At 38.0% G+C, this 27,128-nt stretch overlaps 1 protein-coding gene across 3 annotated transcripts in view; it reads left to right on the top strand.

The window, feature by feature from the left end:
• OCA2 (OCA2 melanosomal transmembrane protein) overlaps nt 1-27,128 on the top strand; it is a 166,967-nt gene that overhangs the window by 90,349 nt on the left and 49,490 nt on the right. For all 3 annotated transcript variants that reach the window (XM_069006263.1, XM_069006283.1, XM_069006273.1), the window contains 4 exons: nt 6,425-6,552; nt 11,103-11,162; nt 11,722-11,826; nt 20,615-20,708. In XM_069006263.1, coding sequence (XP_068862364.1) covers nt 6,425-6,552; nt 11,103-11,162; nt 11,722-11,826; nt 20,615-20,708 — 387 coding nt within the window. The remainder of the gene's footprint in view (nt 1-6,424; nt 6,553-11,102; nt 11,163-11,721; nt 11,827-20,614; nt 20,709-27,128) is intronic.

The following is a 27,128-nucleotide window of genomic DNA, read 5'->3' as shown; positions in this document are numbered from 1 at the left end:
TCTCTGTACATGGCAGTAGGCTCCTGCTTTCAAGGTCTCCATAGTCTTCTTAAGCTGGTGATACTGTGGGCAAAAAGGGGAACATCCCCTATATCTGGATTTAAGAATTTATTGTCAGTCTAATTAAAAGTTGTATCAGTGCAACCAAAGCAAGCAATCATTGTTCATCTTATGATAATACTAACACTTAGAGTCTAAATTATCTAATGAGTGCAAAACAAAACTCATTAACAGTATGCAGTATAAACTGTTGTAAAAAACCAACCAGCCAACCAACCAGCCAACCAATCAACCAACCAACTTTTCCTTCCTGCCCCCAAACACTCAAACCAAACTCCTCCACCCAAAAATCCACCCAAAACCCAAAGGAATAATCCCAGTGTCATCTCCCCCTTTTTCCTGATGTTAGGGTCACCCTTTGATGTTCTCCAGGGTGCTAAGGGTCACACATTTAGGCTGGGAGGAGTCAAAACACAGTGTTGATAACTTGAGGGTTTTGCTGGGATGAGAAGGGATGAGCATGATAGGGATGTCCTCTTCCTCTTTGCCAAGATGTGCATAGTGTTGGTGTTGATGTTGATGTTTTCTTACTTCCTGTGCTTGAGTCCACTTGAGCCTATTTTTATATATTTTCTGAAGCTTTACCATTTACTTTTTAAAATTTGGTTTTCAACTCTACATTATACCTGATTTTATCATACGAGTTGTGTTGTATGTATGTTATATGCTTTTTTCTTGTGCTTTTTTTACCCCTAAAATGGGTTTTGACCATCTCATGGGTTTACTCTATCATCTATAACTAACCACTGTTGAGTTACTGATAAACCTGGACTGTTTTTTATCATCTTATGTATTTCTTTTAGCTGCAGTTACTCAGGGACTCTTGTCTGTGGCAATTTCTTTCTTCCCTTACAATTTTCCATTAATGCTCCACTTATATGAAGCTGTAATGCTGCTTTCCATGACTAAAGTAGTTTCTTTAGTTGCTGATCTGACAGTGGTAAACAAAACAATGTGTTGTAGCATCGGACAAGAGAATCCAGTCTAATGCAGAAAGACATAATAAGATTAGAGCCAAGATTTTGAGCTGTCCTCTTTGAAAGTCTTCAGGCCTTTCTGGAGACTCTTCCAGATCCTTGCAGATGTGCTTGCTAGGGCTGCACTGCAGCCCTTTTCTCCAGGTATCATCACCTACAATTGCCAGTGGAGTTTAATATATTTGTCCTCGTTTAGTGGTCTTAACCTCCCTGCTTGTGCTTCATCCATTCACTCTGTTATCTGCTGTGGCATGTGGTGGTATTGGTTTCGTGGGCTAGCACTTTTAGAGTGAGGTCAAGAAGAGCTCTGCATGGGACTGACCTGCTGGCCTCTGATATGTAGCATAGAGACTTGATTGCACTGTGAAAATGCAAACTGTTTTTCTAAAATGAGAATGGACATAACTGTATCTGAGAGACTTCCTGCATCTTTGATTCATAGTCACGTTGAAAAAATTCCTGGTAGAGTGTACATGAACATGAGCTTAAAATAAATTTGACAATAATCTTTTAATAATGAGAACGTTGGAATGGAACTAAATCAATGCAGTCAGCATTGACTCAGACTCAGAAAGTCTAGTCCAGATGTTAGTTATTCATCCCTGTCAGCATAACACTTTGCTTGTGAAAATACAGGAGATCTGCTTTCCATGATCCTTGGAGTCTTAATTTATTTTAGGATACTCTTCAAAACATTCTGCCTTGAAATTTCATGGTTGTCTTTACAAACAGGGAATTATGCATGTACAATACCCCCTGTCCATGCAGCTGCCCATACACTTGATGAGAAAAAACCAAGAACCATTAACAGTTGTATCTGCTAGTGCAGCCTTTGATCTTTATTGCTCACTTCTAGAGAAGTTGACCTTTCCTTTATCTTGATATTTGCAGCCCCTCAAATTATTTTTTGTTCACAAGAGTCAATAAGGCTATGGCAATAGAGTGTGTTTGTTTGCAGTGACCTTTACTGAGAGTACTCTGTAATTTTTCAGACTTACGGATTGGTGCGATACAGACAGCTATATATCTGTCAGCTCATCTCTGGAGATGGAGTGCCCAGCTGTAGCAGTGTCTAACCAGGGTTTCTTTCTTACAGTGTTCTGTTTTGAATGCCATCCCATCTCATCTATGAAATTGTGTTTGGAGAGTTAATGAGGTTAGGTGTTGGCATTAAAAGACAATGGTGAATATGATTTCACATTCTGACTTCATGCTATTACAGCTCTTCAACCAAGTCCAGTACATCCTTTCCTAAGGCACATGTGCTGATCTGGGATTAAAGAGCAGTCAGTTCTTTACCTCCTTGTTTTATGCAAAGCTTCTGTTTTTTATTGCTGTAATTACCTTGTATTAGCATAGGACCCCACTTCTTTTGCCTTGCATGGGATTATAGTTTCCACCATTTTTTTCCATATTCTTTTATTCCTCTTGTATTGTACCAAGTATTTATTGGTGTGGTGCAAGTCTTGGACTGTCACCATCACTGTTCTGTCCCCCAAGGAGTTGCCTTAAATTGTGGTGCTAAAAATAGCACAGAACAGAAAATGATTTCTATGACACTAAGACCATGAAAAGAGACTGCTCAAAAGACCAGCAAGTTGTTTTGTGAGAAGGTAACTTTATATTAAAAAGAAAATTATATTAAAGTTAAAAGAGCATTTATGAGTAGACAGCAAGTACTACTTAGCAAGTACTTCAGCAGGATTTCAGAATGTATATTTTCAGGGATGTCTGATAAAACAAAATTTGAATAAACCAAAATATAGAACATTTTCATTCACATTCAGAACTACTGATAAAACGTATTCTATGAGTAGAGAAAGCACTACTGGAAGTATGTCTTTGATTTAACTTTTTCACCCCAATATTTTTATAGGCTTGTGTAAGAGAATGATCAAGCATATACTACATTACAATTACACCACAGTACATGAAGGACTGGCATACATCCTTAAGCTGCATTCTGAGGGGTTGTGGAGCTAATTAGATGTCTTCTGACTAAACTGTTGGGACACAGTTATGGACTTTACTCATGTATTCAATACCATGCTGTGTGAATAATTAGTCAAAGCTAAGCACCAAATATATTTTAGCTGGTAAGCCTGTAATGGACATTGTGGGCTTAGAAGGTTTTTGCAGTTCACAAAAACTTGCTGTGGCAAAGAATTTTAATAAAGAATTTTAAAGAGCACAGAAAATGAAAATCATACTTAGAGAAAAACATAATAAAAAATCAGTGTGTCCCTCCCCTTATTTGCAGATAGGAGTACTATATTTTAATCTGGCAGAATGAAAGGGTCTAGATGGTTTTTAAAAAAAACCTTATTTCTCCACCACTATAAATGTGTGATCCTGAATATTGTGTTGCCTGAATCATCGTTGTTGCTGTTAACTTCTTCTCACTCTTTCCTGTCCTACTGCTGCCACAAACAGCTTGCTTTCTGCCCTTTGGGGAAGCCTGGTATTTACCAAAGACTTGTCAGGACCTCTTTAATCATCTTATCTTTGAGTTAAGTATCCTGGATTCTTCACATTTTTCCTCAGAAGTCAACTCTTCAGACCGTTGATTGTGCTTCCTTTTCTGCCTCAGATTTCCTCATGGGTATGCATCTTACAGTATATATTCTCAGGGTTTTCCAGGGATGAGGAGAGCAGAGGTTGCTTCACAGAATTTACTATTTGTAGCCCTGGTTCTGTATTTCAGTGAGCAATGAGATTTAGTTGTGATACACTGTATCTGTCAAGTCTTTTCTGCAGGACTATTTGGCTTCCAGTTGCTTCCCATCCTGGATTTTTACAGTTTTATCCCTCCAACCTAAATGCGTTATCTTGCACTGTCTTAAGCAGCATGCTGGTTTGCTCAGACCAGCATTGAGATCATGCAACATTATCCTGAGGTTGGTTTTCAGTTCAAATGTCTCAAGTGCCATTTCAATTTCCAGAAAAGTGAAATTTTTGTGTACGCTCAGTTTTCATGAATGCATTTCCCCAAATTCTGTGCATGTAACGTGAGCATACAGCGTCCACATTTTTGCTTTGTTTGGAGGAAGCTTGTTATACTTCTGTGCTTCTGATCTGCTACTATGAGGTAGTAGGTCAGACAAAATTACTTTTGCTGAGGAATGCAAACTGTTCTTAACGAGCATTTGAAAGGCCTATAAATTACACAGTAATTTTTCTCCCCTCATTTCTTTCTTTCTCCTGCCTGCCTTCAAATTCTAGGCTTCTATTTGATTCTATTAGATTGTTTTATATTTTCAAGTTCTTGTTCTTGATTATTTTAAAATAAGGGGGTTTTGAGTAAGATTGCAATTGTGTTCTGCTCATCATGAGCTAAGTATTATTCCAAAGGTGGTTTTCCCCACTGGGTATGAGAAAAGCAAAGCACTCAAGCGATTACTACTGTACTTTTTTTTCTGGCACCAGGCAGAAGAAATGGAAATCTTTTCTTATGAAGACTGCATTATAAATTTGCAAGATGCATTTTATAATAAAATTTCATTTTCTTTTCACTAGGATAAGTAGAAACAATCACCCTCTTCAACAGGTAGAAATAGAATTTAGATTCAGTTTCTCTCCAAGTTCTCTTTCCAGGACATCAGTTGTTGTCAAACAGAGGCACTAAAAGGCAGTAAAGGAAGTGGTCTGTGGAACTGTAAATGGGATTTATTTTCACTAGAGAAATGAGAAGTTATTTTTAAAAATTATTTCTGTTTCTCTTCCTCATGGCTCTCTTTTGTGGTCCAGGAAGCTAGAAAAAAAATGAACAGAGAAGCCAGCCTTTGATGTATCCTAGTACTTTGAAAATTCTTCATCATGAATAAAAAATGCCAAGAAACTCTCCTCTCCTCTCCTCTCCTCTCCTCTCCTCCCCTCCCCTCCCCTCCCCTCCCCTCCCCTCCCCTCCCCTCCCCTCCCCTCCCCTCCCCTCCCCTCCCCTCCCCTCCCCTCCCCTCCCCTCCCCTCCCCTCCCCTCCCCTCCCCTCCCCTCCCCTCCCCTCCCCTCCCCTCCCCTCCCCTCCCCTCCCCTCCCCTCCCCTCCCCTCCCCTCCGTACTTGCTGAAGCATGGCAGGATGACACCTCCCTTGCCTGTCTGTATTCTCAGGGAACAATATTATAAGGCCAGACACTGTTCTCTCATGCAAAGCTGCATGCTTCAAGCTAATGTGTGCTGCTAACACTCATGGTGCTAGAAAATGCTGGCTCCATCCACCTCTTCAGCAATTCTATAATATTTCATTAGCTTTAGTGATTGTTATCTCCATATAGAGATATCAATTCAAGTTGATTCATTATTATTGGAGACAGAAGGGTAAAAATAATACCAAGATATTTTCACAGATTGTTCCAGAAGTAATGAGAAATGCTTTAATTCTTCACTATGTTGTACTTACATACAAAATGCGTGTGAGAAAAATGTAATGGTGTGACTTAAGTTTTTATAAAATAGCAGTTAAAATTCTGCTACTTAGCTTCAAATCAGCACGTACCTACTTTGCAGTATTCTAACAGGAATTGCCATCATCTTCATTTATTTAAGGTGGAGTTGGGCCCACTATTCTTTAATGAATTCGGAAAACAGCCAAGACAACAGTCAGAAGAAAATTAGGCAGTGGATTTCTATATCCACTTTCTTTGTGTTCGGAGAAAATTGATTTAATTTTCATAAACAGTTGATTTGCTTTCTTTTATAAGACAGCATATCAACTTTGCTATTGAAAAGTCATGGTAGATGGAACTGACAGTTCTCACTTTCCTCTGCTGCTTTGGGAACTCTGAGAGTTTTAAGATAAATAGACCAGAGGGATCAAACAGCTCTAGAAAGAATTTTAACTGTGCAGAGGGAAAGTGAGCCTTGCTTGGACAGGAGATTTGTTATTTGCATTTTCCAGCTGATTGTGCATTTGATTTGTATTTTCTCTCAATTAGTTGCCTAAATATGTGTATTAAAACACTTCAGGATGTACAGAGGATCATCTCTGAAGACAGCCTCTTTTACTCTAAGTGTCCCTTCTTTTCTAAGGAGAGTTTCCTTTCCTGATTGTCTTCTAGAGCAGGCAGCCACTGAGTCTTCAAGGTCCAGGGGATGCAGCCAGGCTTTCGGGAGCTGCAGAGTCCTTCACTAGTCCTTGAATACCTAAAGGTTTCTCTGTGATCTAAACCCATTGATTATTGGGGTAACCCAACTCTGGTTGGGGTTTTTTTTGTTTGTTTTAATTTAAAAACAGAAAACATTAATCCTGTGGTGCCTGTGAACTCTTCCAGTTACAGTCAGGGCAAAAATATGTCAAAAATCTTTGAAAATCACAATACTGTAACTTACATGTTGGTAGTACATAACAAGTCTGTGAAGTGTAAAGTATTGTTCTCTCTTTCTCTCATGCAGGCTGGATTGCCATGTTGGGAGCCCTTTGGCTGCTTGTGCTAGCAGACATCCATGATTTTGAGATGATATTGCACAGAGTTGAGTGGGCAACCCTCCTTTTCTTTGCAGCATTGTTTGTTCTCATGGAGGTAATATTCTCTGATTCTAAAGCCTGAAGAATTGCAAACAATTTCAAATGTGAATTATGTTCCTGGAGAGACGCCTCCTGCTGGTTCAATCCCACTGGAATATTGTTGATCAAGTGTAGTTATGGTAATACAGAGAGGAATTGCAGAGTGTGAAAGTTAGTTGGACCTCTTTCATATTTAAATTTTCATTGTAAACTTGATCTCACTCTCTCCTTATTCTGTGTTTGTTGAATGTATCTCACACAATCATTTTTCTATAATTTATATTTCAGTTTCTGGGTTTATTTTTGGTCTATATATGCAGATATTTTATATATATTTATGTTTTTGTTTACAATTACTTATACAAATAAGGAAAAATAATAGGAAAAATAATAGAACAAGATTATACCAGAGTTGAAAATGCTTCTAGTGCTGTCTGCTACACTACCAAATGGCCTAAGATATCACACAGGAGTGTGATTCAAAAGGAAAATACACTGAATTTCAGTTTGCAATGCTAATTTAAAAGATATTCAGCTCTTGAAATGCCTGGATATCTTGCTGTGTAGTTTCTGTGTTTGTTTGCTTGACAACAGTCCTTCCATGTTTGTATCCCCTTTTATTCCCTATTTGATGCTTTTGTACAGCTTGAGAGGATTTATTTTTACGCCAAATATTTGGATTTTTTTTGTGTGGATACTCACATTAACTTTTTAATTAGGCTTCTAGAGTGTTGACTATTCTTCAGTTGTTAATTATTGGGTTTAAATGATGTAATAATGATGTAGAAACAAGACTGAAAATACCCATGTGACCACTGACACTGCCATGGCTAGTGTATTGTCTGAGTGAGAAGCCTGGGAAAAGCCTGTGGTAACAAATTTGCTCATACAGCCTCTTTCCTCCCCTCACCCCTCCCAATAATTGCAAAGATCCCAGGAATTTGGAAATTGGAATCTATTAAAAAAAATCCCCAGCAGTAACAGGGACAATGTTTGAAGCAAACAGAAACAAGAACCAATCCAACTAACTCTAATTAATGCCAAAGTGGAAGTCAAAATCTGGTAACCTCTGAGAAGATGAGTGGAAACTTTGGTTATTATTAGGAAGTTTTCTGTAAGTTACTAAGTCTAAAATTCATCAGGAAATATTGATTTATTGTATGCTCATTAGAACAAGCAATTTTTAGTTCTCCATTCTATCAGGTTCTATATAACCTTGCATTTTCTAGACCTTACAGGGAATCAACGCTGTAGCCATGTTTATTTTGTCTACTGCTGCTGTAACGGTTTATTAGTTGTATTCTCTGATGTATTTATTGTTTGAACTTGGATGGACTGGCTGTGATTTGAGTGCTGTGTGACTGCACAATACCACAGTAAAATACACAGGGATTTGCCATTTACTGCCAGACTTTGGATACAACTATTATAATTCACTGAACTTCACTTTTATGGTTTCTCAGGTCACCAGTGAATAGTTTGCTAATGAAAGAATATTTTTCCTGGCTCCCTAGAATAACAGCAGTTTAAGGTCATGAAAGAAACTCTTCCAGATAATCAAGAAAAAAAAAGTGAGACATTAAATGAATGAGAAAATGTTCTATGTATGTCATCACTGCTAATTTTCATCTGAATCTGTTGGATTAGTAGGTGACAGTCCTTTCCAAGGCATTTTTCTTTCCTTTAAGTTACCAGTGTCAAGAAGAAACTGGTCAAAACAAAAATATACATTGAAATATAAGAAATCTTTCCATGGTCTAGGGCATCCAGCAACTGTCAGCTCATATTGCTCACCCTTGGTGAACCTTCAGCTTGGGTAGTCCCCAGTCTGAAGCTGTTTCTACTGCTATAAATGTTCTCTTTCCTATTACAAGGCACATTTAAAAACCTGTGTGGGCTTAGGCTGCAAGTCATTTTGGAAAATGTGATTTGAGTTCCTGAACCACAGGGGAACTTTTGGAGGCTCTGCCTTTGGGGGTTCATCAGTCCAGTCTGGTGCATCTTTCACAGTGAAAAACTTGGAAATCTTTTGGAGCTCTCTTGTTTTCTTTTGTGTCCCCTGAGTAATTAATCTTTACTACTGTCTTTTTGGTCTTTAGTCACAAGTGGCTGTTACATGCTATAAAAATCTTTTTGCTTCTTCTGTCTCTCTAAAATAAGTCCCTATGCCTCTCAGGATTACAGTTCTTTGTTCACTCTTATGGTAGTAATGGACATAATACCTTAAATCCTTCAGGCAGAGTTTATTTACAACAGTCATCATGACATACTGTCCACAAGAGAATTAATCAAAATTTTTATGCATAAATTAGATTTTGGTTTTAAATGGCACATGATTTTTTTCCACAGTAAAGCTCTGTTGTGAACTGCCACACAGGAACTAATATGCTTGAAGACACCAATTAGTGCAATAATGCTTACTCCTCTTAGAAGACACAGGAATATCCAGGAGACCCTCTGGGCAGTTTACATGCAGGGGAGGACAGTGGCAGGGTACGAATTGCTGACTTGCTCTTAGGTGCTTGCAGGAGAGGGGCCTGGAGATCATAGAGACATCCTAAAATTGTTTATGTGATTAGTATTGTCCCCATCTCTAACAAGATGGGCTACCTGCAGACTGTCTTGCAGGAGTGATGTGTGTGTCCTCAACATCTCTTTTTCTTGCGTTCCAGAATGAATTTTGAGTGTTACTCAAAAGTAACACGTTCTGTTAGTAGATAATTAATAAGGCAGCAGTATCAATTGAATGTAAATCTGGGCTCTAATTGCTGACAACTAGCTGTTTAAAAGTTTATTTTGAAGTGTGAACACAAAGCAACAATATAAAAACTATTAAGAATATTGCTTTTATATACATTTATATACATTTAATAAGTCACTGACATAACCTTTGAGTTGATAAAGCAACACAGATAGCTTAGAAAGAAAATGGTAACTTAAAATCACCAACAAGACTTAATTTCTTAGGAAACTTTCTCCTGGGAAGCTAAAGTAATGAAAAATATTCTTTTTTTTTTTTAAGTGTAAGGGGTATGTGCCTGTATTTAAAAGTTTTGCTGCTTGTTTTCTGCATGCTGTGTCTTTAATTGTGGATAAACCTTTTCTTCTTCAATGTATGGTTAAAAAAATAATATTTCTGGGCCAAATTTACTATGTGGTGATCCCCAAACCACTATCATTCAGCTGATGTCCAATCAAGCTGCAGGTACAGGAATTGCCAGTCTGAATGAAAGCACCTTAGTCACTGACGACAGTGTCCTATACCACACCACTCGATGCCTATTAGGATCTTTGTCTGCATCTGTCATGGAATTTGACAGCATGTGAGTTGAATGCTTTTTTTCCCACTGCAGTCTTTGAAGGGCTCTGTCTGACTGCCTAGTGTGAGGGTTATATGGAGCTGTGCTGTGTGAATACTGACTCCTGCAGCTCTGTGAGGGACTGATGTCAGTAAGTGAGGTATTGCAGCTGACTGATTCTTTTACTTGACAGAAAAAAAATGAAAGCAAGCCAACCAGCGTGGTCTAGGCTAAACAAAAAAAGATGTGATTTTCTCCCCTGAGAAACTGAGAAGTCATAAAATAGATATACCTTATTAAACCTGAAAATAGTACTTCATTCTTCATGCCTACAAGAAAAGAAAACAAAACCCAAATGAATTAAAGGCTAGCACTCATGAGTTAAAATCACCCTTTTACCTTGAGGGTCAAGGAAATAGGTCACTATCCTTGTGTGTGAAGACTCAGTCAGTATTCTGTATGCCCAAGGAGAGATCAGAGTCAACACCACTAGGCTGAAGTCTTCCTATGTCTTTTCATCCGTGGTAGCACCACGGAGTGCTACCTAAGTGTCCTGTACAAATGAGAATGGTTCTCACAGGGAGGGTAGAGCACTCTGATCCGGGTTGTCCAGTGCTTACAGGGCTCACCTCCTTAGTTCACATGCCTAACTTGGGCATTGGAGAGCTGGATTTCCTGCCTTTCAGATGCTGCTGCCTCTGTGCCAGTTCCCATTCACCTGAGATCTCTGTTCTGGTTTTAGCAGATGGATACTGGCTTTGGTAGTTTTTGTTGGAGGTTTTTGGGGTTTTTTTTGAATGGGTCTAAGAAAGCCATAAAAAAGAAGCGTCATTTGTTTTCCTGTTTCTTCATCTGAGACTGAGGATGAGATGCCTGAGTTCATCTGACCTTTGAAACACATGATATACTTCTATCTGTATTGTGGGCTTGGGGAAGCTGATTTAAAATCAGTTGTGTTCTGGTTTTCAGAAGACACGTATCTACTGAATAATGTAATTTTAAATTTCAGCCATTCTCTGATCCTGTGTCCCATGCTCTTGAGTAATCCTATGAGGCATTTTATTGCAACCAGCTCACTTCTGCAAATAGTCACCAATTTCTGCTGTGTCTTTTCTTGCCTAAATTACTTCTGTAGAAGCTACATGAGTTGAATATCAATATCTTGTAAATGGGAAGAAATGGTTGCATTTTCTTACATCCAGTGAAAAAAAGAAGTAAGTACATCATGCACTTCATTAGTTGATATAGATTTTTTTTTTTTCCCCAGGCTTTGGCTCATCTGCACTTAATAGACTATATAGGAGAGCAGACAGCTTTGTTAATAAAGGTATGTTTAAAATATTTATAATTTTTTAATGAATTAAAAAAATCATTTTACTCCAGTAGAACAATAAATAATATTTTTATTTTGAATTTTATATTAATGATTGCATTCCTGCATCAGCAATAACAAGAAAGCATGTCATACTTTGGCATGGGTAATATTTAATATGTATATGTCTGTCCACAGCCAGAATAAACATAGCCATAAATGCAATAGAGAAGCTTTTTCTGTAGTCTAAAAACTCCAAAAATGCAAAAGTGAAAAAAGTATAAACAGCTAAAGGTCAAAATTCACAGTTGCACGGCGTATTTCTTGTGTGAAAGCTGAGTATTAGAAATATCAATCTCTGTACTTCCATTTGTTCAAGTTTTCTTGGAAGAAGAACTATAATTGTGTTACTAAATGTTAGGCTATTTTATCTAAGATGCCTTTCCTATCTCAGAGCCTAAAGGAATGATAAATGTCAATAAATTAAAGCTGTAAAGAACACGCAATTATGCCGTGGGGGACCCACAGAGCAACACTGATCTCAAAGTTATAATTTTCTCTCTTTCAATTCCAGGTGGTTCCTGAGGATCAGCGCTTGGCAGTGGCCATCATTTTAGTGCTCTGGGTGTCTGCTTTGGCCTCCTCTGTGATTGACAACATCCCCTTCACAGCTACAATGGTAAGGTCTGTGCAGCACTGCACATCCTCCTCCAGGTGCTGGCAAGGGAGCTGAGCTTACTGATTACAATTTGCTGGGGTTTTTTTTTTTTTTTTTTTTTTTTTTTTTTTTTTTTTACCTCTGCTGTGCTGTAGCGTACTTTATCCTCTGAGATTGAATCAGTATTAGAAACTAACTCATACTGTTAAGGTATCTAGCTGGCCATTGCTGCAGGTAGCTGTGGGACTAGAGGTGCTGTTTTGGCTGCATTTTTGCACTTTCTCCTCTTATATCCACATAAATACTTAAAAAACAAAATTGTCTTTTTGATGGAAACTGTCACTATCCATCCACTGCTATGAATGTTTTTCCTCCATGTGCTGAGTATTTATGCTAATTCTTTTTTAACACCCGAACCTTTTATTGCTACCTTACTTATGTAATTAGTCTAAAAACCACCAAATTATGTTAAGCATAACAAATGCTTGTCAGCAGCTGAGCTTTAATACCAGAAAAGTATCAAATTATAACAAATAAGGGCATGGTCAGATAGGTTTATTTAATCAAGTTCTCAGTTTAAATTGTGATCATTCATTCATTGTACCGTACTATTTAATTGTTACAGCTCTTTCTCAGCTAAGTATATTTTTTCTTCACCTTTTTTTGTCCATTATTGGATGTTCATGTCCACTGTTAACCTGTGCCAAGGTTTAAGACACTTCTTACAGGGCATATAACAAATTGGGCAGATTTGTAACTACTCTATAAATATATATTAATATGGTATTTTGCTTTGATTACTGTGGTGTTTCCTGTGAAATTATATTGATTTAACCACAACAGACTTCAAGCAATAGGCGTGAAAGGAAAGATTGGTTTGGGATGAGTCACCTCCCAGCAAATGCTTGAGGTCTATTAAGCAATAATGCAGAAATCTTTACTTAGAAGATTTTTGCCTCATATCCAGCTAGTCTATAAAAATTGGCTTGGAACAATACCAAACAACACCTACCTGCATAACAACCAAAGGAGTATGTTTTGGGAAAAGGGACTGAAATGCAAGAATCCTTTTGGATGCCTGAATACCATTTCTTTTGTATCTTTGCGGGTGGCAAATACAGATGGACAGGGAGGGATCCTTGTCAACATTTTAAGCTATTTCAAATTTGTATTTTTCTCATTCTGTCCTGGGATGAACCTGAGAGACTGCTATAATTTTTTCATTTTTTTTTATTAGGCAGAGAGAAGAGACAGGGAGAAAAATGCAGGCATATTCTCACCTATGTAAAAGCAGTCATTAGCTGAGGTGTTAAGACATTAATGTGCTATTTGGCAAACTAAAGTTGAGATTCATCTACTTCAGTGAATAAGCTTGCACTTTAGTCTTTGTCATTCTGCATTAGAAAGTCCTTACAGAATGTTCCTAAGCGACTAAGTCCCAAGATCTTTAAACTTCCATTTAAAATTCTTTTTCTTTCTTTGGTACTTTGTTCCTACTGTTAAAGCAAGCAGTATTTAGTTTTGGAAGGCTATTTTTCAGTATATGTGCCAAAGTTATGAACTTCTGATGAGGAGTATTAAATATATTGAATCCAAATCTTTTGTAGAATGACTCTTCACTAATCAGAGACTTCTATATACGAGTTTGGTTTGACATTCCCTAGTGATGAAGGAATATGGGGCACCTGCTATGATGTACCCACGAATGATCCTGTCCTTTCCTAGGAAAAAGTTCACACTTCACAAATGAGCCTGCACTCATAATAATGGAAGACAGATGTACTGAATCCCTCCAGGTCTCCTTAAGTCTCCTTCAGTGGTGAAGCAATGTCATGACAATGGATCAATCTCTCTTGCGTTTTTCATTAGTCATAGCTTTGATGGACCAGGTGCTGGGTAGGGATGTGGAATCCATGAAGTTCCTTCAATTTTTTGAACCCAGAGATACAAAAATCTGGGCAGTTTCATAGCTAACAGCTGTGTTCTCTGACAGAGGGAAGAGTGTTTGGAGGATAACATCACAGACCTCTGCCTATAGAGGCTTTGCCACTGACCAATAGGAGTTAAAAGAAACCAATCTCATGGGGTAATGGCTTGTTTGACTTGTACATGAATTCCTTAAATATCATGCAGAGATGATGAAAGGTCTGGTGGCAGTTCACAGTCAAGGATGCTAATGGTGCCTTTTCTGCATTAGAAGGCCATGATTTTTGTCCCATATTCCAGGGATGTGGCAGTCTTGCCAGTCCCAGTTCTTCTGGTTGTGAGCCCTCAGCTGACTGTGGAAAAAGCAACTGCAATTGCAAAGGCATCTGGAAAGTTACACTGTTTTGTTGCTTCACGGGTGGGAAGCTTCAAGAAAACAGGCATCAGTTCATTTATGAGATGTCCCCAACACTGCCTCTGTGCTGCTGGATAAGGTCCTCCACTCATTCTCTAAAACAATATGCAGTGCATGTCATCCAGACTTGGAAGAGGGAGAGGGGATGGGCTGCACAATCAGCGTAGTAACTCAGAACTGGAGTGAGAGAGGACAGTCTTCTATGCGAGGTGACTGCGCCCTTGGGCTGAAGGCACTGTAGCTGTGAAGCTCCAACTCTTTCCGTTTTCTGTTATGTGTAGTGTTTTGACCCAGGAACTACTTAACAAATGGAAGAAATACATAATTCCATTAGAGGCTGAGTCTTGACTTAGGTGCATAGCTGAAGGGACTCATACCAGAAAAACCTGCAGACAGCTCTGTAACTGTGATGTTGTGTTTCCTTTAAAAAATCAAGGTGATGTATTGTTGTCCAAAACTTCCTTTCAGTTTCTGTGTTTGTACTAGTGAGATAATCAGATTCATAATGACTTGCTTCGTGTATAGAAAAAAAAAAAAAGAAAAAAATATTAATGCCTAATTAATGGATCTTGAGACTAAAAGTTTCATTTCATCTGTGGATAAATTTGACTGCTTCATGTAAAGTTTCATATTTGACAGCATTAAAATTTATGGATGACTTAACAGTCAGTAAACTTTGAGAGGATGTGAAAAGTGGAAAGTGAAGATTGATATTTTAGAAAGGGGAATAGAATATCAGTGTATCTGAACCAGCACTACACAGAATTCTAGGAAATAAACTATTTTACGAATTGAAGTGATGAAAACCAATAAGGAAAATGGTTTTCTAGAAAAGATTCTAGGCATTTTCAAGAGATTCTATGTATCTATGTAGGTAAATTAGGATTCTTCCTTACCCTAAAACACAACACATTATCTGCAGTCTTAAGAACAAAACATAAATATTTTCAGTTATTTTAAGATGGGCATATTTTAAAGTGCAAAATATTCATGTGTTTAAACAGAGTGAACGTATCGATGATTTTCAGCAGCCTTCAGCAACATGGAGAAGACTTCTCTCTTACTAAAAAATTCTGAAACTACAAAAATCTGATCAGTGTTTTATTTGAAGTGTCTTCCCTGAAAATACCTTTCCAGTGCAACACTGTTATTGGTCAAATTCTTCTCTGCTCTAGACAAGGGTAAATCTGGTGTAACCCACAACCAAAAATGTCAGTACTATATGGAATTCATGTACTGAAGTTGCTAAACTGAAAACTCTGTGAAGAGGGCAGAACACAGCATGTATGTTTTGCTACAGAGGATGTTGGACAAAGAGAATTCCCTACAAGAAACAGTGCAGTGGGTTTCTGCATGCACTTAGCTCATCATAGGTTGAGTACTTTTATTGTTTCTGTCTTGCCAAAATTCTGTTTTTGTTACATTAAAATAGAGCATTGGAACTGCATGAAGACAAAACAGTTTTCAAAATATCTTCTAATTGCTTATTTCAAATAATTTGTCCTGTATGCAAAGAAAATGAACTGCCCCAAAACGAGATGAGGGGGTTGAAAATTGCCCAATGAACTGTAATCCCAGGACTTTTCCCTTTCCTTTAAATTCAAAAGTGAAGATCCAGCTCCCTAATTAAATAGATGTCTACATGAGTGAGTGTTTATTGCATTTCTTTGCATAAACATGCCTGGAAATTGTGATAGCTATCTGCATGTGACAGGAAAATAAATAATTTCTTGTCACCAAGTAACGAATGTACTGTAAAAAAGTATTGTAGAATTATAGCATGACTATTTCACTTGGAAGAGACCTACAAATATCATCCAGTACAACTGCCTGAGCAAATCAGGACTGACCAAAAATTAAAGCCTGTTATTAAGGGCTTTGTCCAAATGACTCTTAAACCCTGACAGGGGGTTTAAGAGTTATTTGGGCACGGACCACCTCTCTAGGAACGTTTTTTGCAGTGTTTGACCACCCTCTCAGTAAAGAAATGCTTCCTAATGTCCAGTCTGAATGTGCTATGATACAGCTCTGAGCCATTGCCCTGTATTCTGTCACTGGATCTCAGGAGAAGAGCTCAGCACATCCATTTCTACTTCCCCTCCTCAGAAAGCTGTAAATGAAATCACCCGCTCAGCCTTCTCCAAACTGGACCAGCTCGAAGTCCTCAGCTGCTCCTCATAGGACATGCCTTCCAGCCCTGTCACCAGCTTTGTTGCCCTCCTCTGGACATGCTCAAGGACTTTCCCATAGTTCCTCAAGAGAGTCAACAGCACCTCCCAGTTTAGTATCACCAGAAAACTTGCTAATGGTGCATTCAACTCCTGTTTTGAGATTGTTGATAAATACTTTGAACAGACCTGGCCCCAGAACCCTGAGGAACATCACTGGTGCCTGGTCACCAGTCACCTGTGACCCTATTCACTGCAACACTTTCGGCTCTGCCCTTCAGCCAGTTTTTTACCCAGTGCACTGTGAACCTGCTCATCCCACAGCTGGACAGCTTGTCTGTGCTGTGAGCAACAGTATCAAAATCCTTACTAGAATCCAGAAAGACTACATCCACTACCTTGCCTTCATCCACGAGGAGGATGACTTTATCATAGAAGGATATCAAATTGGTTAAACAGGACTTTCCCACTGTGAACACCTGTTGGCTGTGCCTGGTGATTATATTGCTCTTTAAATGCCTTTCAATAGTACCCAGTATGATCTTCCCTATATTTTTTCCAGGATCTGAGGTTACACTAACATGTCCGTGATTCTCTCGGTCATTCTTCATGCTCTTTCTGTAAACTGGAATAACACTGACAAGCTGCCAGCCGGCAAGGACCTTCCCAGGTCCCCAAGACCCTTTGTAGATGATTGAGAAGGGTTCTGCCATAACATCTGCAGGTTTCTTCAGTACTCTGGGATGAATCCCATCATGCTCCCTGGACTTGTGAACATTCAGCTCATACAACTGGTCCTTTTACAGTTTCAGTGTCCCGAATTTTGAGTTTGAGAAATACTTTGTGGGAAACTCTGTGAACTTGGACTGTATGTAAAATGCTGTGTTGCCAGCAGCAAATCTAATATATACAGATACACCTGAGAGTTGCTTAAAAAACACCCAGATAATGTTCTATCATGAAAATTTCATAAACCAGAAGCTTGGCTCTTATATTTCTCACATTTTAGTTTTTGAATAGCAAAGGATTTTTCATGTTGCGTATCCAGTTTTCTTTGCCTGCAGAATAAATGTATTGATACTCTACTGATGCTCTATGTATCACTCTATTAAACCTCTGATATTTCTCTTCCTTTTTCAACAGCTGAACTCTCAATGACATCCCTTGACAGGCAGACACTAATTTTTAAGGCCTGGACTTTCCTAATATTGTCATTTAAATAGTCATGAATTTCACCTTAGAATTTTAGGTCACTGGTTATTACCAGTATGCTCTTTAGTTTAATTGACATGTTTTATCAGCTATACATGCTGAATCCATCTGTTTATATTTTTCTTTTATTACCAGTAGTAAAATGACATCCAGAGTAAATCCCTGTTTTACCCGAGTTTAAATACTATTTCCTCAATATAGAGCAACAAACAATTTCTGTGAACCATCTGGCTGACAAAGTGACTTAGTCTCTGACAGGTCTTAGTTAGAAAGTAAATAATTTTTGGCCCACTGTTTATTGCCTCTAAAACTATCGGACGCTTCTCTCTTGCAGTGCTGAATGTTTCATATGTATCTCATTTTCTTGATGCCAGCTTTATTTTTGAATTTTCCTTGCCTTCTGCCCTTCCAGAGTTTTCTATGATGTCCTGAATTTCACTGCTTGATAAAAGTGTAAGACTAGGCTGTAGCTGTCTGCAGAGACAGAGCAATCATCAACAGTTTTAGAAGCTACAAATAGTTTGTTTTCTATTAATGCATATTCTCTGCAGTTTTCACAGAAGATATCTTTGCCACAGGCAGTTCTTAGCACAGTGTGTGTTGTGAAGTAGAGCAGCAATGAATCCCTAAAATAACAGTGTGAATTGATGTTTCTTTGACATTTTGCACAAATAGACGAACCAGACAGTATCATAGGAGCGTGGAATGCTTTAGGTTGGAAGACCTTAAAGATCATCCAGTTCCAACCCTCCTGCCATGGGAAGGGACACCTTCCACTAGACCAAGTTTTTCAAAGCCCTATCTAACCTGGTCTTGAACACTTTGTCCATGTTGATGACAAAAGTGTTAAATGGCACCAGTCCCAATATCAACCCCTGAGGAATGACACTTGTCAATGGGCTCCACTTGGACATTGAGCCATTGACCACAACTCTTTAAGTATGACCATCCAGTCAATTCCTTATCCACCAAGTGGTCTGTCCATCCAGATCCATGCCTCTTTGACTTGAAGGAAAGCCATCAAATTTGCCAGGCATCATTTGTACTTAGTGAAGCCATGTTGGATGTCATCAGTCACTTCCTTCTTTTCCATTTGCCTTAGCATACTTTCCAGGAAGATCTGCTCTATGACCTTGCCAGGTACTGAGGTGAGACTGATTGACCTGTAGTTTTCCAGGTCTTTTTCCCTTCTTAAAAATGAGGGTTATGTTTTCCCTTTTCCAGTCACTGGGAACTTCACTACACTGCCATGACTTCTCAAATATGATGCATTGTGGCTTAGTCACTTCCTCAGCCGGTTCCCTCAGGACCTGCAGATATATCTCATCAGGCCCCATGGACCTGGGCATCTTCTCTTTCCTTAAATGGTCTCAAACCTAATCTTTTCCTACAGCAGGTGATTCTTCATTCCCTCAGTCCCTACCTTTGCCTTCTGTGACTTGAGCAGTGTGGCTGGAATGCTTGCTGGTGAAGACTGAGACAGAAGACTAATTGAGTACCGCAGCCATTTCCACATATCCTGGATAACCAGGTCTCCTATTTCCTTCTATCACTAGATAGTCCTTTTATCACTAAGATACCTACAGCAGCTTTTCTTGTTGCTCTTGATGTCCCTGGCCAGACTTAATTCTGTCACGGCTTTATCTTTCCTAACCTGATCGCTGGCTGCTTGTACAATCCCTCTGTATTACTCCCAGGACACCTGTCCTTGTAAGCTTCTTTTTTCTGTGTTTGAGTTTGTCCAGGAGATCCTTTTTCATCCATGTATGGCTCGTGGCATTTTTGCCTGATTTCTTCTTTGTCAGGATGTGCTTCTGAGCTTGGAGGAGGTGATCCTTGAATATTAACCAGCATTTTTGGGCCGCTCTTTACCTGCTGAATTCTATTGCACTGCACAGCTATAGGATCTGATAACTTGCTTAAGTTACTCTGGCACAATGAGGGTGTGTGCAATTACTTGTACAAGTGTTATCTTTGGAAAGCAGAAATAGCTGAGAGGGTTTCACTCTCTGTCTGCTGCCATCCCAGGAGGAGACACTCGCTGATAGAGCAGTACCAGTGCCCCTCCTCTGTTCTCCTCTCTGCATATCTAGTGCACTGGTGGGGTGTGGAGCATTATTTGCTCTGCACTCAGAGCTGTCTGGCAACAGCTTTAGGACTGACCTCAACAACAGGACACTAAATTGTTTGTAAATAAATATAACTTAATTTTGGATTGTATGCCATGTTCTAGCTGTGACAGTTTGAGAGAAATAAAGTTTGTGATGAGAAATGGAATCTTTCTTTACTATTTCCTGCAAAAACAGACAAGATGTTGGGCATGCTGAGCCTTCTTTAGGCCTTAAAATAGAAAAAGACATCTTCGGGCAATGTAAAATTCAAGAATAATTGTTTAGAAATTAGCTTATCTAGGCTAATCAATAAGAGGATTTAAGAGGGATGAGTAGCACCACTGGTGGGAGGAATGAGGAGAGTTGTAGTTCTTCATAAAGCCTATATATTGCGCCATACCAAAAGAACACACACAGTCAATAAAGTTGAGCATCACTCAGCCATCAAAGTTAAAGCATTTTTCAGGAAGCAGAAGAGATTATACCCCGTGAGGGTGAACTGTGAAATACATTAAAATGACAAATTGGAGAATTAAATGTCATAACTCTATTCACTACTGAAACTCCTAGACTCTGAGAATGCATTAATTTTAAGACATACCACAGTTATTTTCTTAAAGCTCTTCCTGCTTCATGTCTTACTGCTCCACATTTGCTTATTCTTTCTCTTTCCCTTTTGGTCCCATAAACCTCTGTACACATTGAAAACAGGATAATAATATTGTCACCTCTCCCCTTCCCAATAAATTTCTCTCTACAAGTACCGATTACACCATTCTTTCAAACCAAGTGGTTACAAAATTATGTTGAACTCAAACCATTTTTGTGAACTAAGGTGAAGTTGTTTAGCTTTGAAGAATGTTACTGGCTGAGAACTGGTGCTAGATCTGGCTAGAAGGCCTGCCTGCTGTATTTTTGGGCTCTATACCAATTGTCTAATGAAGTCTATTATGCCTCTCTCTCTTCTTCAACCACAGATTCCTGTGCTTCTCAATCTGAGTAAAGATCCAGATGTTAACTTGCCTATGAAACCATTAATATTCTCATTGGCCATGGGTGCATGCCTTGGAGGTAAGAGTTATGTGAGAAAGCTGACATAAGGTAACAGCTATGCAATTATGGGATGTATAAACTGGCACAATAGGTTCAATCTTTTTACTATGCAAGGCATATGGAGGGCCTGATTCAGCTCCTTTAACTTCAAAGCACTCCTGGATGAGGATCCCAGTCAGTTGCTGCTGCTACAATAGGATTTTTGCAGTCTGTGTTTGAAGTCTGTATCTGCATAATCTACAGACATACAAAGAAACAGTCCAGATGGTGCTTATAGGGTTCTGATCTTTTGTGAGGGAAAAGACAAAGATACATTTGGCTTTCAGAACAGAAAGCCATCATTGCTCATTGAAAAGATGCAGAAAATGTATAATAGCTGAGATCTGAATGCTTGATTCAAAATCTGCTGAAGTCACAGGAAAGTTTTCTGGCTGATTTACAGAAATAATTTGAGTATCCATTTGCTGACCTATTTATCACTCCTTATCATAAGGAAAATACTTTTGAAGTCCTTGGGAAATGTATTTTTAATAATGAAGCTAACAGCCATTCTTCTAGTGCCCATCTTGATACTAATTGGGATTTTGTGTATTGTCAGTATATTACCGCAAAACAAGATATTTTCATGACTGTTTTTATTTTTTTTAACTGAAAAGATAGCATACATGTACTGTAGGCCCTGGATTTTCTCTCTATTTGTTATAAAAATAAGAGAGAATAACAATCTAGTAGTTTTCAAATTAATACTTACAAGGATTTTTTTACATTTTGGAAATGGCTTGAAAGATTTTACAATATGATGTTTCCAAATAGCAAGTCCACTAAGTGCCATTAAAATGTGTAAGTTTTTAATGAGAAGTGAAGTTATTACTATCTTTTTACTACTTAGAATTTTCCTGCTAATTACGTTGTATTGGCTATGTTTTGACCCCTAAATATTTAGGTAATTAAGTTATATAAAGTTAAAATTAATAACATGATGTTCCACCATAGATCCACCCCTTCTTCCCCTCCATGCCCCTCCAAACAGTTCGTGTGATTCCACAGGGATAACTAAAACCAGTTTTGTGTGCAATACAAGTTCAGGTTTGTCTATTCAGCTAAGTGATTGCTAGTACAAGTGACCTTAATACCTAACAATGATTATAGTGATGTAATTTACAGATTGAATTTTAAGAACATGTTGCAAAGGCAGGACAATTTGTATCGGACACCAGTTATTCATTTGAGGAATATCTCTTTGTGCTCATCATTATTCATCATTATATTGTGACTTGAATCTATTCCTCTTTAAAAACAGTGATTGGAATAATCAGCATTTCTTTATATGGATGTCTGCCATAAAAGTATTGTCTTCTTCACATTTTGATAGGACTCAGAGTTCTTAGAGGTCTTTTTCAACCTAAATGACACTATGATTCTATGAATTTGTTGATCACTGAACATACTCTCATTTCATTAAATTTTCAGATTAAAAAAAAAGCATAAGGAATATAAAGTTAGTCAGATTATGCTGACGTATTCTAAGTGGGAGGGGCTTTACCAGCCGTGGAACCTTTACCAGTCTCAGCTGATTTTCGTAAACTATCAGTTATCATCTTAACCCAAATTCCTTTAATTTGATTTGTTGAAGGGCTGCCTGGATTTTGAGAGACTTCTGTGTGTATGCAGTATGAGACAAAAGTGAAAATGTAAGCAGTAGCATGAGAATGATTTTAATTAAAGAGATTAGAGATCCACAGGAGGTGCCTAAGTGTTCAGACATGCTCCACACAAATATTTGGATAAAAGGTTAGATCATTATTAACAAAAGCTTAAATTTTCCCCACTGTTCTCTACTAGGATAAAGCTGAGCATATGCTGAGTTATACTGGCAGATGTGTTCTAAGGAGTGTTAGCCTGAAATTTAATATGCTTCTGATCTTTCATTGTCCAAAAGCTAATGGACAGGAGCTTATTGTTGTAGAATAAGGAGTGTGTAAAAGCTTTAGCTTTAAAAGATGCAGCCTTGAAAATTGGGGCAAAAGGGGCTTTTCTTTCTTAAAAAAGGAAGTGTTGATGTTCCTTAAAGATTATTTCCAAAAGAGAATTGTCATCATCTCTGAAGTGTGTGGAGGAACCCTCAAGGTAGGCTAACGCAATTGTGGAAGGAGTAGATGACAATGATACCATTACTGCCTGGTGCTTAGGGCAAAAGATTGGATCTTATCACTGCTTTTGCGACCAAGGGAACTTGGCAAACAAGACATTTTGAAGAAGAGTCTTATGAAATAATATATTACAACTACATATTTTGGGGTTAGCTGTTTACTACAGAAACTTCATTTCTGGTAATTTGATAACATTTCTGGAGTTCAGGGTAAGCACTGGTAATGTGTCTGTAAAGGGAGCACCACTTTTGTGCCTGTCTTGGAAAATGCCATTCATTTTCTCCTAAACAATTTCCAGTGGTTGCAGTTACTTTTTTTCCTATTGCCACAAAGTGCACAGGCAGCTACATGTTTGGAAGATGATAGGATGAGAAAAGGCAGTAATTTTTCTTCATTGCTTTAGCTGTTGTCCTGGAAATGAAAGAAGGATGGAGTCAGTCTCAAATAAGATGAAAAGACCTTTGACGGTATAACTGCCATATTGTTGTCACTGTCTCCCAAAAGAGCTGCTGCTGCTAAATTTCTGTCTTTCATGGCCTTGTGCTCAGACAAAAGGAGTACAGGAATATTGCATAGATGCTCCTTGTTCTGTGAAATGTGTCTCTGAAGGTGGGAAGGGATGAAAAACCCTGTCTCTTAACCAAGAAAGCCAAGGACAGTGATGACCATGACCAATTCCTGGTGAAACTGTCACAATTTTGAATTCTTTGGATATTCCTCAGAGTTGGCCTGTTCTTTTTGGCAGACATTTTCTTGTTCAGGTCAGGTCAATCTACACAGTTAAAGAAATAAACGTGATAATTTTCCAGGGGATCTGGTTCTGGAAATTTAGATCTACATTTTTCCCAGCTATCTTTAAGAACTTAAGTTGTAAGTTAGGAGTCTGGCTGCCCCAGCCTCCATGTTTGGTGATGGAGATACTGGAATGTCCAAAGTGTTTATTCATCCACTGACATTGCCAGATGATCTCTGCAGAGCACATTGGAGCCCCTCATGTGACTGAGAGGGGTTCCCAATGACAGGTCATATGAATTCAGGCTTTTGGGCCTTTTGAGTAGTCAAAGCTTCTGGATGCTGAACCATCCTATTAATTCACATCTGTCTGGGCATTAGTGGTCAGGCTGATGAAGTACCTGGAAAAATTGTGTTGCTCATGGAGGTTTTTTTAATGTGATCTGCCAGTATTTCAATTACATGTTAACAATGAACATGTAACAATTAACATGAAGGCAAAGAAAACAGGAAATACAAAAGGTACTAAAGGAAGTAAAGAAAGAGGAAACTTCTGAGGCATTCTGATGAATCTGTATCTGTATTATTTTTGCATGAGAGGGCACTGACTAAAGCTTCATTCATTAATGTTTTGTATTCTAGTACTTGATGGAATTATAACACTTTGGAGACTGAATTTTATGTAGACCTGATAGTGTCTGGGGAATGCTGCCCTGAAATTCTGGAGAGCAAATGAAGGTTGCTAGCTACAGCCATTTCAGAACAAGAGGAACTTTAATTGCACTTTTTATATTGTCTCATGACTTTTAAAAGAGCATAAAATAAGGATTCAACTTAAATTGAGTAAGCATACAGTCAGAAATTCACCTATTAAGATTGTTCAATTGTGTAGAACTGGACTATTTACTGAGCTGAAGATGTTATAGCTAAGATATTATTTGAAGGGTTTTTCCACATTTGACATTTAAAGAACTGGCATTTATTTGCAATTTTATCTCTCTCTTTTTTTTTTTCATGATTTATAAACAGTATGCTTTTGAAAAAAGAAAGAAAAATATCAAATTAATTTTTGAAAGTTCCTACCTTCTGAGATCTCAGTTGCTAACACAGAAAAGTGCAAAAACTCTGCTGCAGTGACTTTTAATATGGTCCAGAGGGGATATTTTTTACAATGTATAGTTTTGCACTATTTTCCCTCTCTGCATGTTTTCCTGAAGGACAGCACCTGAAAGTCATCGCTGTTACAATTCTGCAGAAATAGGCAGTTTCTAGGAAGCATTCAGTTGTGCTGTTCTGGCCACACAACTCAGTTGTAGACTCTACGTCAAGACAGGAGGTAGGAAGAGAAGATTGCTGGCACTTTTTTTCTAACCTTACAGGGTCAAAACCCAGGTGTGAATATAATTCATTATCCACTGGACATTGTGCTAATTACTGCTATTACAGCTATCCCACAGTGTAGCTAAACAGTGGAATTTCTCTCAATAGTCCAGTACTGTAGCTATTCTGCCTCTCAGCAGCCCTCCTTAGGTCTCTGGTGAAGATGGGGCCTTGCACAGTGGAGTAGCACTGATTTATTATTCCTGTTGATTCTGCTGAATAAAAGCCTATACTAGTTTTAAAGCTTCAGACACACTGAAGGTACAAAGCTAAAAATACTGTTTATATTCATAAAGTAACCCTCCTTCTCTGCAATATGAAGAAAAGTATATCCTTCAGAAAGCATAAATCATATTAAATATATGATAGTTAACATTATGAAAAACTGTAGCTACTTTATGGTTCTTTTATGGTTACAATCGATCAAATTTGTATAACACTTTTCAATTTGAAAGATTTAAAAAGTCTACCAAAAATTGAATGCATGGTGTAAAAATATAGCTGTTATTTAAGAAGAGCACTATTCAACTTTGGTTTTGAACTTTATTGTTGTATAAAATGTATAATTGAAATGGTAGGAAAATTTTTTGGAGACAATATACCTACCTGAGCTTGATTTTAACCAGGACATGAATACTGGAAGTTCCTATTGGTACTAAAAGAGTCTTTTAATGACAAGAAATCGTGGGGCTCAGTTCTATGTTTTATGGGCAAGACAGTCCAGACTCGGATAAATAATTTTTTATTGATATAAAGCTCAATCCAAATCAAAGGGTGGTACTGTAGGTAATGAGAGCAATCTTTCAAAAGGTAAAGGATGTTGCTGCTCTTGACTTTGAAAGGCAGGAAAATCAAACAGGGAAATTTAGGAAATATATCACAGTTTTTCTTTAAAGACCGCAGGGCAGTCTTTAGCAGCATTATACCTTTAAATTTACACATCTAGAAGCATGTTTCTTATATGTCTTCCACTAATATCTAATTTACTTTCTGAGTGTACTTTGCATTGTTTCTATGATATTTGCAGTTATGGAAATTAATTCAACAGTAGCTACTGCTGATTAAATGGCACTACTCCTTTCTTGTTATTAAGAGCTCATTCAGATGTTACCTGAAAGATTTTGGGTTTTGTTGTAGCGTGAAAAACACTGGATATAAACATGAGGGCCCTTTTCCCACAACTGATACTTGAGAGCCCAAACTGTCTTCTTGCTGTTTTCTGTAACATCCAGAATCTGTAACCTTCTATAAAAATCCAGTTGCTGTTTTCCTTAGCTCTTTCATGACATTCAAGCTCTGGGTTATCTTCATGCTTTTTCAGTGTGACATTCTTAAAGCCCAGTAGAGCTGAAAAGTCCTTGGTGTGAGATCCAGGCTTTTTTCCAGACTCCCTGCAACTTAAGTATATTCTCTAAAGATTGCCAAAGAGTATCCTCTGTGGTATGGAAAACATATAGAAGAAAGTTTTGAGCCTAAAATGTAAAACCAGCCAAAACTGAGTGTGTCCATTTGACAGACATATCTTTGTCTGGATGAAGACAATATCAGAGAGCAATTTGGTTTTAGGATACTGAGTTAATAGGGAAAACAACTCCCCTATTGAAGCCAGTATATTTTTTTCAGCAAGGACATTTTTCTAAGCTTGGAAAGTGTTACCTTGGCAGATATGCATATATAGATGTATGTATGTCATTAAGGGTGAAATATGAAGTATATGGGGTAAAGGATGCTGTTTCAGCTGCACTGGTGAGGATTTATAGTTTGGTTGGTAAGTCTTAGATTTTAGAATAGAAATAAGACAGCTATGTGTAATATGTAATATTGATTTAGAAAATAAATTTATACCAAACACCAAAATCACTTGATTATAATGCTAGCATTACTGATAACTTTGAAATGCTTCTATTAATGGTTTTCAATCTGTGTAAAATAACTGCAAGCTATAAAGTTCTGCAAATTAGAGATAGGATAGTGATCACACATGGCATTGGGGCTCCTACAAAGTATATGTGGCGATACGTTTAATTTTCTTTACTTGATTTGTGCATTTCTTTGTCATAAATGACAGAAGGTTCTTTCCAGAAGCCTTAGCCACTTCTGTTTTCAGAAATATATGGAATATACAACACTGTGTTGTATCAGTGAGTTGCTGCAATATGAGAATACAGACTCTGAA

This window comes from Aphelocoma coerulescens, chromosome 1 (genome assembly GCF_041296385.1).
Source record: "Aphelocoma coerulescens isolate FSJ_1873_10779 chromosome 1, UR_Acoe_1.0, whole genome shotgun sequence".
NCBI classification, from domain to species: domain Eukaryota; kingdom Metazoa; phylum Chordata; class Aves; order Passeriformes; family Corvidae; genus Aphelocoma; species Aphelocoma coerulescens.
The sequence above is the reverse complement of the archived record's forward strand: the minus strand, read 5'-3'. Positions and strand labels throughout refer to the sequence as shown.